This window comes from Chrysochloris asiatica, unplaced genomic scaffold, assembly GCF_000296735.1.
Source record: "Chrysochloris asiatica unplaced genomic scaffold, ChrAsi1.0 scaffold00012, whole genome shotgun sequence".
NCBI lineage: Eukaryota > Metazoa > Chordata > Mammalia > Afrosoricida > Chrysochloridae > Chrysochloris > Chrysochloris asiatica.
The window spans coordinates 23139413-23150186 of NW_006408530.1; the positions used below are offsets into that span (position 1 = coordinate 23139413).

The following is a 10774-nucleotide window of genomic DNA, read 5'->3' on the forward strand; positions in this document are numbered from 1 at the left end:
GCTGATTGAAAACAAAGTTACTAACAAATATTATCTGGGGTGCATTTTGCACCATTGGAAAAAGTATCCAAGGTTGTGTGTTTGCCCCACAAATGCAATAAACTCTTTGATATTAAGTTTGATCTTGTGTCTGTGTAAATAAAACTTTGATATTAAGTTTGGTCTTGTATTTGTACAAATATAAGGCCACAATTGATTTGATGTCCTGTTTGTATGGTTTTGAAAAAGCTTAGTGAAGTTGGTACTTACTTTTTACAGAAATAGACCTTTTTCAAAGTTTGACAAAAATATTTTCTTCAAGGAGAAAAGAAAAGAAAATGCCCGAGAACAGTTACTTAGAATATATTCCAATTTTTTTTTTTTTTTTTAGATCACGATGAATGTGCTGTTTATGGTACATGTAGCCAGACCTGCATAAATACACATGGATCTTATGCATGCAGTTGTGTGGAGGGCTATATATTACAACCAGACAACAAGTCTTGCAAGGCTAAAAATGGTAAGTTATGATATTGCATGTCCTTCCAGAATGTTTTTGTTTCGTTTTCATATTTCCTTTTAATTAATATTGTAGTAGGGCTATATGGGTCTTGGAGGCATAGATTTTCCTTCATTTTAATACACTGATCCATACTTAGAAATCCAGAGCAGTTCTTTCAGGTGACACTGATCATTATAAAACTCCATCCATTACAGGAAGTTTCTAATTAGCAAGAACTAGTTCAAAGAAATGGATTAATTGAACTTTCCATCTTTCTCCTAAAGTACCAAAATAGATTCCTTACTGGTTTCTGTGCACTTCTGGTTTTGCTTCCAAAACTCATGTTCAATATGCTAAAGTTATCTACTAAAATATAAAGTAGCTCTCCAAATGACTTATGCTCACTTTGAAAATAAAATTCAAATTTCTCATAGTAACAATAAATATGTGATACTTTGGACAAGCTATCAGGAGGGATCAGTCCTTAGAAAGGACATCATGCTTGGTAAAATGGAAGGTCAATGAAAAAAAAAAAAAAGAGAAAGATTCCCAGTGAGATGGATTGATACAGTGGCAGCAGCACAGTTGCAGGACCTGGCAGTGTTTTGTGCTGTTGTGCAGACGGTCACTATTAGTCAGAACTGACATGACAGCATGTAACAGCAATGGCAATCATTTGCCTGTTAATTCTTTCTGCTCTTCTCTCCTTCCATCTTAACACAGCAGTCACTCTGGTTTCCTTGTCCTTTTCTAACCACATTTCTCTTGCCATGAAATCTTTCCTCTGCTATTCTATCTAACCGCATTGTGTTTCTTTATGATATTCATATGAATGGCTCCTTGTCTTGGTCCCCTAGAGCAGGCTCCCATAACAAAATACCACAATGTATTTGACTATAAAGAACACAATTTTACTGTTTCTCAGTTCTGTAGACTAAAAGTCCAAATTCAGGACAGTAGTAGAACCATTCATTCTCTGTCTGATCTAGGGGATGATCCTCCCTTGCCTCTTTCATCTTCTGCCTTTTCTCAGTGTTCCCTGGCTTTTAGATGCACCCTCCCATGGTGTGTTTCCCCCCTTTATATCTCTGTCTCCTTTTTTATAACATGCTTACAAAGAGATTTGGCTCCATCCTACTCTGGCATGACCTTTCATTAACTCACAACATCTTCAAAAAAAGTCCATGTTTCCTAACAAGGCCTGTTTCACAGATACAAGGGTTAGAACTTTATGATATCTTTTTTGGGGTGACAGTTTAATCCATAATACTCCCTCTCATTCAAGTCTCAGATATGGTATCTACATTCAGAATGAGCTTCCCTGTCCATTGTCTTTCATGGGGTACACTCCCTGCATTGCTTTCTTCTTTCCCACGTCATTCATGCATATACCTCTTCTTCGTCACTATCTCATTTCCCAGTTTAATTTTTTGTACAGAAATACCATCTGAAATGGGCTCATTTGTGGAAGGAATGAAGGAAAAAGGGAAGGAACGAAGGGAGGGAAGGAAGGAAATGAAGGAAGGACAAAGAAAGAAAGGAAGGAAGAAAGGAAAGAATTAACTTAATCAAACTACATATTGCATTGGGCAGCACTGCTATGGAACTATAAGCTAAGCACTGACCAAAGGTCAATTTAAACTGCAAGGTTAGTAGTTCTAACTCACCAGTCACTCCTTGAAAACCCTCTACAGGATAACAATGAGTTGAGAACCTACTTCATGACACTTAACAACAACAAAATGTTAAAGAGCAAAGATGTCACTTTGAGACCTAGGTGAGCTTGTTTCAGGGTGCAGTGTTTTTGGCCTTGTATAAAGCCAAATATTACAATAAAATGTGCAAAGATCTGGAATCAGAAAACCAAAAAGGAAGAACACGTTCAGCATTTCTCAAGCTGCAGAAACTGAAGGAAAAATTCAAGCCTCGACTTTGGTTATTGAAAGATTCTCTGGGCAAATTATTGAATGATGCAGAAAGCATCAAAAGAAGATGGAAGGAATACACAGAGTCACTGTACCAAAAGCAAATGGTTAATGCTCAACCATTTCAAGAGGTAACATATGATCAAGAACCAACGATACTTAAGGAAGAAGTCCGAGGTGCATTGAAGAAATTGTCAAAGAACAAGGCACCAGGAATTGATGAAATAAAAATTGAAATCTTTCAAGAAAGTGAGGCGGCACAGGAGGCACTCACTTATCTCTGCCAAGAAATTTGGAAGACAACTATCTGACCGACTGATTGGAAGAGATCCATATCTGTGCCCATTCCAAAGAGAGGTGACCCAACAGAATGTGGAAATCATCGGACATTCTCTTTGATGTCCCATGCAATTAAATTTTGCTAAAGGTAATACAGAAATGGCTATCATCATACATTGACAGAGGACTTCCAGATGTTCAAGCCAGATTCAGAAGAGGCTGTGGAACGAGATATATCATTGCTAATGTCTAATGGATCTTGGCTGAAAACAGAGAATATCAGAAATATGTTTACCTGTTCTTTATTAACTAAGCAAAGGCTTTTGATTATGTGGATCATGACAAGCTATGGAAAACATTGTGAAGTATGAGTATTCTGGAACACTTAATTGTGCTCATGAGGGATCTGTACTTGGACCAAGATGCAGTTGTTCAAACAGAACATGGGAACACTGAATGTTTTCAAATTAAGAAAGGTGTACAACAAGGTTGTATTCTTTCACCATTCTTATTCAACCTGTATGCTGAGCAAATAATCTGAGAAGCTGGGTTCTATGAAGAAAAACATGGCATCAGGATTGGAGGAAGATTCATTAACAACCTGCGATATGCAGATGATACAACTCTCCTTGCTGAAAGTGAAGAGGACTTAAAATCTTTACTGATGAAGATCAAAGAGCACAGCCTTCGGTTTTGATTACATCTCAATGTAAAGAAAACAAATATCCTCTCCACTGAATCAATAAACAACGTTCTCAAGAGAAACGATTAAAGTTGTCAAGTACTTCCTTCTTCTTGTATCAACTATCAACACTCACAGAAGCAGCAGTCAAGAAATCAAATGACATATTGCATTAGGCAAATCTGCTGCACAAGACCTTTTTAAAGTGTTGAAGAGCAAAGATGTCAGCTTCAGGACTAAGGAGCGCCTGACCCAAGCCATGGTATTTTCAATAACCTCATATGCATGTGAAAGCTGGACAGTGAATAAGGAAGACCATAGAAGAATTGATGTGTTTGATTTATGGTGTTGGAGGAGAATATTGAAAGTTCCATAGGCTGCCAAAAGAACCAATAGATCTGTTTTGGAAGAAGTGCAACCATAGTGCTCCTTGGAGACCAAGATGGCCATACTTCGCCTCTCACATTTCAGACATATTGTCAGTAGGGACCAGTTGCTGGAGAAGGATATCGTGTTTGGTAAGGTGGAGAGGGTCAGAGAAAAAAAGGAAGACCCCCAACGAGATGGGTTGGCCAAGTGGCAGCATCAATGGACTCAAGTGTGGCAACAGTAGTGAAGTTGACCCAGGATTGGGCAGTGTTTCATTCTGCTGTGCATAAGGTCGCTGTGGGTTTGTACTGACTCGATGGCACCTAACAACAACAATGCTTTTGAAAGCTGCACCATGAGTAAGGAAGACCAGAGAAGAATTAATGAATTTGAACTATACTGTTGATGAAGAATATTGAAAGTACCATAGATTACCAGAAAAATGAATAAATCTGTCTAGGAAGAAATACTTTCAGAATGCTCCTTGGAAAGGAGGATGCTGAAACCTAATCCCATCTATTTTGGACATTTTAAAAGCAAGGACCAGGCCATGGTGAAGGACATCATGCTTGTAAAAGTGGAGCATAGTGAAAAAGAGGAAACCCTCCAACACGATAGTTTGATGTGTCAAACTGTAACACGGAACTCAAACATAGCAATAATTATTAGGATGGCACAGGACATGGTAATGTTTCTTTCTGTTGTGAATAGTGTCACTATGAGTTGGAATCTTCTGGAGGGTGTTTATCTATAAACAACAACAACATATGAACTCCAATGTATAGTGTTCCAATTTCAGGTTTCAAAATTGCTCTTCTTTTCTTTTTATTTGCAAATAAAGCTTATCGTTTCTAAACTGTGTTTAGCCTATAGTGAACACTCAGTAACTATTGTTGATTTACTAATAAAATAAACTTGGGATGTGCTAGTAACAATAAACCAAAGCTAATTTTTTGTTGGCTGAATTCACTTGGGAATAATTTAGAAAGATATTATACATGATATTCCACCTGGCTTCTATTAACTTCTCCAATATAAGTTTCTGTTTCATGCAGTTTCAAATTATGATGTATTGGTAAATTAATGAATCCCCTCCCCCTTCATTAGCAATTATTAAGCTAGACTTGGATGGAAGTCTGTTCTGAAGCCAGAGAAAGTGCAGTATTGAATCATTTCAGCAAGCTGCTGCTGAATCCCTTTACACATGAGTTTATGTTATAATTTCTAACAATTTCCTTGAGACAGTGTGTTTAATTATATGTTTTTTTGTTGTTATTAAGGACTGTCTAGTGGTTTTGAATCATAGTGATGCTGTATAGGGTGTCTGAGGAACCACTAGTGTGTTTGAAACATTGACCTGTGGTTCAAACTAACCTTGCAATCCAATTCATTAGGCTGCAGCACCACACCAGGACTCCTAATTACATGTGTGTGTGTGTGTTTATGTGTAAGTACATGTAATTACATATACATACATATACAAACCACAAAAAAGGAGTATTTTCTGCTTCTTAGCTTACTTCTTTTTTGTTGTTGTTGTTGTAAGTTTTTCTTGTGAGATTTGCATGGAAGAATATCAGTTTTACATTCATCCTATCATATTTAATTTCATTGCAATGATTACAATGCCACCATGCATCATCAAATAACCAAACGGTACACCCCACAGTCCCATCTCCCAGCTGTCAGCTCATAGCCCCTCTCCCTTCCTGAGTTCAGCCCCTCTCCCTCCCTAACTGCTCCATCTGTCCATGTTACCATCTCTGTCTCCATCCCTGGTGTCTCTGCCTCTCTGAGAAGGGTCCTGCTCTCTGCTTTTCTCACTTGATGGTCCCAGGAACCTCCACTCCTGGGCTGCAAAATCAATCTCTCTTCTCCTTTTGTCAAAAAATATCTACCTCTATATTTCCTACACTCACAGTAGGTCCTGATGGCAATTATTCACTATTGTATCACAAGAGTCTTATCCCCATTTCCTTTCGCCAGCCTGGTCCCAACAGATTGGAAATCATTCAGTTGAGATTTTACCTTCCTCTACCCTGTCTGGAACTAGGCTCCCTCTTGAAAGCTTGTAAGCCATTCACTACTTGCCTTCATAGGCCCCCCATTTTGGGTAGCCAGTGTCCTAAGTTGCCTATCCCTGTCAACCCTTTGTATTGAGGGGGTGGGAGTGATCCTCACTGTAAACATTTGCTCCCTTTTTTGAGCTATTACATCCATAAGTATAGGTAAAGTTCATCAAATTGTATCAGGTTACTTTTTTTTTGCCCTCTTCTTTCTTCTTATAGTTGAGTTCTGATCATCTAGCCATGAAAGCCAGGTCAAGTGGGTACTATCTGCAAGTATGGGTGTTCTTGTGCATCTCCCCTCACTTCATATCAGCTGGACACTTCACTCTCTGCTCTAGTCCTCTGTGGCCATGTCACTGCCTCTGGGCCCACGAGTCCCTGGGTCTTGTCATACTGCTGGCCATCCAGGTCTCAACCCGGGTCCACAGGGGTCTATTGAATGTAGTTGGACTTAGCTCACAATTTCATTTTTGTTTTTTCCCCCTCATCCCCTTATCAGTGATTAACGTGGTCACCAGCCAGACCACCTGCCTGCTCATGTATTCCCCTTGAGTCTTAGTATTGGAATGGAGTTTGCTCGGAGGGGTCCCAACCACTTGCCTTGATGGCTCCCTGGTGAACAGCTTACTGGTCTTGTAGTAATCAATTAGACTGCCATTATTGTTTCATATTTTTTTCTGCCGGTCTTTCTTTCACGAAGTATCTTCTGTTCTTCTGGCTACTCCAGGCTGGTCTACTCGTCCTTTCCAGTGGAAATTTCCTACCTCGGATGATTCTGGATTCAGTTCTGGATGCCACCTATGGTCTTATGCAATGTAAAGTCTCCACAGGAAGCCTCTTTCATTGGGCAACTTCTAGCCCCTTTAAGGTGTTCCAATTAGTTGCAGACTGAAGACTGACTTACAAGCTTTCTGTAGTGATATTTCTGGCTAATCCTTTCTCCCTCCCTCTAGTGTCTATTTTGCAATGATAGGCAAGGGAAACCAAGATTCAAAAGACAGCCAAACATCTTAACATCATTCCCCTCTTTTACCCCTTCAAACCAAGCCTCAATCCTTGTATCCTGGAGCCCTGTTGTTCCAAGGTCGTGCATACCTCATTATTTACCTCTATCCCACTTAGCCCATGCAAACCTGCCTAACTATTCTCCCAATAGCCATGTTCTTCATTCCCTTCCCCCTTCTTGTGTATTGTCCCCCTTGGCCCCCCAGCACCCAAGCTATCCTGTGTCTATTCCCTACCCTGTGCTCTGTCTTGCCTTCCTCCCTCCCCTCCTCTCATCCCATACATCCTGGTGATCAGAAAATATATATATATAATTTGTCTCACCTTTTAGGGTTGAGTTCTTTTTTTTAAGTCTTTTACAATAATGGTCCTATTCAGAATTTCTCCTTTTGTGACTGACTAATTTCACTCAGCATAATGTACTCAAGGTCAATCCATGTTATGCAGTGGCTTGCAGCTTCCTTGTTGTTCTTCAAGGTAGCACAGTACTCCATTCAGTATATGTACCACAGTTTGTTTATCCATTCTTCAGTTGATGGGCACTTAGCTGTCTCCATCTTTTTGCTATTGTGAATAGTGCTGTTATGAACATTGGTGTGTATATGTCTACTCATGTTATGGCTCATATTTCTTGTGGATAAATACCAAGTAGAGGAATTTTTGGATCATAAGGTATTTCTATTTCCCACCTTCTGAGGAATCACCATGTTGCTTTCCAGAGTGGTTAGATCATTTTGTGATCCCACCAACAATATGAGAAGGTCCCAGGGTCTACGCATCCTCCCCAGCATTTATTATACTCTACTTTTGCTGTTATTGCTGGTGTGAGATGATATCTCATGTTGTTTTGATTTGCATCTCTTTAATGGCTTGTCATCATGAATATTTCTTCATATGTTTGTTGGCTGCCCAGATCTCTTCCTTGGTGAAGTATCTGCTCATGTCCAGTGCCCATTTTTTAATTGGGTTATTTGCCTTTTTCTTTTAGAAATGTTGTAGTTTCCTATATATTTTAGAAATGAATCTCTTGTCTGATGTGTCATTGCAAAAGATATTTTCCCATTCTGTGGGTTCCCTTTTTTAAATTATTATTATTGTTTTATTGTGAATTATATGATGGTTTATATGGGAGGACATTAGCTTTACATTCATCCTATCGTATGTCATTTCATTGCCATGATTACAATCACCTCCATGCATCATCAACCAACCAAAGGGTATACCCTGCAAGCCTGCCCCTCGGCCATCAACACCCAGCCCCTGTCCCTTTCTGGGTCTAAAGTCCCCAGCTGCTCCATCTCTGGCATCACTACTTCTCTGGGTAAGGTCCCACTCTTAGCTCTTCTCCCTTTATGGTCCCAGTGACCTCTGCTCCTAGACTGAAAGTCATCAATTGCTCCCCTCCTTTTGCTATAAAAATCTACCTTTACATTTCCAGCCCTCACAATCAGTCCTGATAACAATTATTCACTATTGTATCACAAGAGACCTATCCGCATTTCCTTTCACCAGCTCCATCCAGACAGATTGGATACTACTCAGTGGAGATTCTATCTTCCTCCATGCCCTCTGGATCTAGGCTCCCTCTTGAAAGATTGTAAGCAAGTCACTTCTTGCCTTTGTAGCACCCCACATTTTGAGTAGCCAATGTCCAAGTTGCCCATCCCTGTTTAATCTGTGTATGGAAGGGGTGGGAATGATCCTTGCTGTAAAGATGTGTTCCCTCTTTTGAACATCCGTAGGTGTAGGTCAAGTTCATTGAATTGTATCAGAGTACTCTTTTTTTTTTTTTTTTTTCCCTCTTCTTTCTTTTTCTAGTTGGGCTCCTATCATCCAGTCATTGATGCCAGATCAAGTGGGTATTATCTGTAAGTGTGGGTGTTCTTATGCCCTCTCTTTTTATCAGCTGGACTTTTACTCTTTTGGTGAAGTCTTTTGATCCACATAAGTTTTAAATTTTTAATATTTCCCAATCATCTATTTTATCTACTTTTGGTTGTGTAATTTTCAAGATGTTTGGTAATCTGTATATTCCCTGTATTAGAGCCCTCACATTTGTCCCTATTTTTTCATTGATGACCTTCATAATTTTGGGATTCACATTTAGGTCTTTAATCCATGCTGAGTTGGTTTTTGTATAGGGTGTGAGGTAAAGGTCTTATTTCATTCTTTTGCATATCGCTTTCCAATTCTGCCAGCACCATCTATTAAAGAGACTATCTCCTCCCCATGCAATATACCTAGGCACTTTGTTGAAAATCAGTTGGCTGTATGTGGATAAGTTAATTTCTGGATTCTCGATTCTGTTCCATTGGTCAATGTATCTTTCATTGTACCAGTACCAGGCTGTTTGACCAATGTAGCCATGTAGTAGATTTTGAAATTGAGGAGTGAGATGCTTCCAACCTTGTTCTTCTTCTTAAGCAGTGCTTTGGTTATCCTGGGTCTCTTTCTTTCCATATAAAGTTAGTAATTGTTTTTTTTTTTCACCTTTTTGAAGAATGCCACTGGAATCTGGATTGGGATTGCATTATATGTGTAAATTGCTTTGGGTAGTATTGAAATTTTCATGATGTTGAGTCTTCCTATCCAGGAACATGGTACATTCTTCCACTTTTGTAAGTCTTTTTGGTTTCTTGTAGTAGTGTTTTGTAATTTTCTTTGTATAGGTCCTTTATTTCTCTGGTTACATTTATTCCTAAATATTTTAGTCCCAGGTATTTTATCCTTTGGGTGGCTATTGTAAATAGTATTGCTTTCCAATGTCCTTTTCAGTGCTGTCATTGTTACTGTAGAGGAATCCAACTGGTTTTTATATGTTGATCTTATATCCTGCCACTTTGCTGAATCTTCCAATGATGTCTAATAGCTTTTTTACTGAATCTTTGGTGTTTTCTATGTATAGGATCATGCCATCTGAAAATAGAGAGAGTTTCATTTCCTCTGCCAATTTGGATACATTTAATTTCCCTATCTTGCCATATAGCTCTGGCTAAGACTTCCAACACAATGTTGACTAGGAGTGGTGACAAAGGGCATCCTTGTCTGGTTCCTGTTCACAGACAAAGGCTTTCAGTTTCTCTTCATTGAGAGTGATGTAGGCTGTTGGTTTTGTTTATATGCTCTTGATAATGATGAGAAATTTACCTTCAATTCCTACTTTGTTGAGTGTTTTTATCAGGAATGGACATTGGATTTTATCAAATGCCTTTTCTGCATCAATCGATATGATCATGTGGTTCTTTTCCTTTTTCTTTTGTATGTGGTGGATTACACTGATTAGATTTCTAATGTTGTACCATACTTGCATTCCCTTTATGAAACCCACTTGGTCATGATGTATAATTTTTTTGATGTGGTGCTGGATTCTGTTGGCTAGGATTATGTTGAGAATTTTTGTGTCTATGTTCATAAGGGATATTGGTCTGTAGTTTTCTTTCTTAGTGATGTCCTTCCCTGGTTTTGGTATGAGAGTTATGATTGCTTCATAAAAAGCATTTGGGAGAACAAACAAGATGGTGGATTGGGTGGACATGTAGTAAAGAGCTCGGTCAACAACAACACAGAATACCCAAACAAGCAGGCTCAGGGAATGGTCCCAGAACTCTGAACCACATATAACGGAATATTTAGAAGGTTGGAAGGCTTACAGCTGGGGGAATTTGTGGCAGAAGCAAGAAATCTGTTGCTTTCTAGTCTGGGATGCTCAGCTGCTCCAGGACACCAAGTGGGGGAAGGATTGGAGCGGCCACAGACGCCTGGCAGAACCGCTGAGATAAAGGTGTGGACATTATTTTCTTTTTCTATCTGTTCATTGGTACCTTGCTGTCTGTGCACCTCCATTCTGGTGACTATAGGGGTGCCTGAACTAGTGGGCACCCCAGCCCCACCTTCGGAGGGTTCTACTATGCATGTGCACAGATCTCCTCGAAATTTAAAGAGACAGTTTCCAATTAAAACCAAA

The 10774-nt window shown here is 39.3% G+C and overlaps 1 protein-coding gene across 1 annotated transcript in view; it reads left to right on the forward strand.

The window, feature by feature from the left end:
* The window catches only part of LRP1B (low density lipoprotein receptor-related protein 1B), a 2342762-nt gene that overhangs the window by 792269 nt on the left and 1539719 nt on the right, over positions 1-10774 (forward strand). The window contains exon 5 of the mRNA XM_006834597.1: positions 371-499. Coding sequence (XP_006834660.1) covers positions 371-499 — 129 coding nt within the window. The remainder of the gene's footprint in view (positions 1-370; positions 500-10774) is intronic.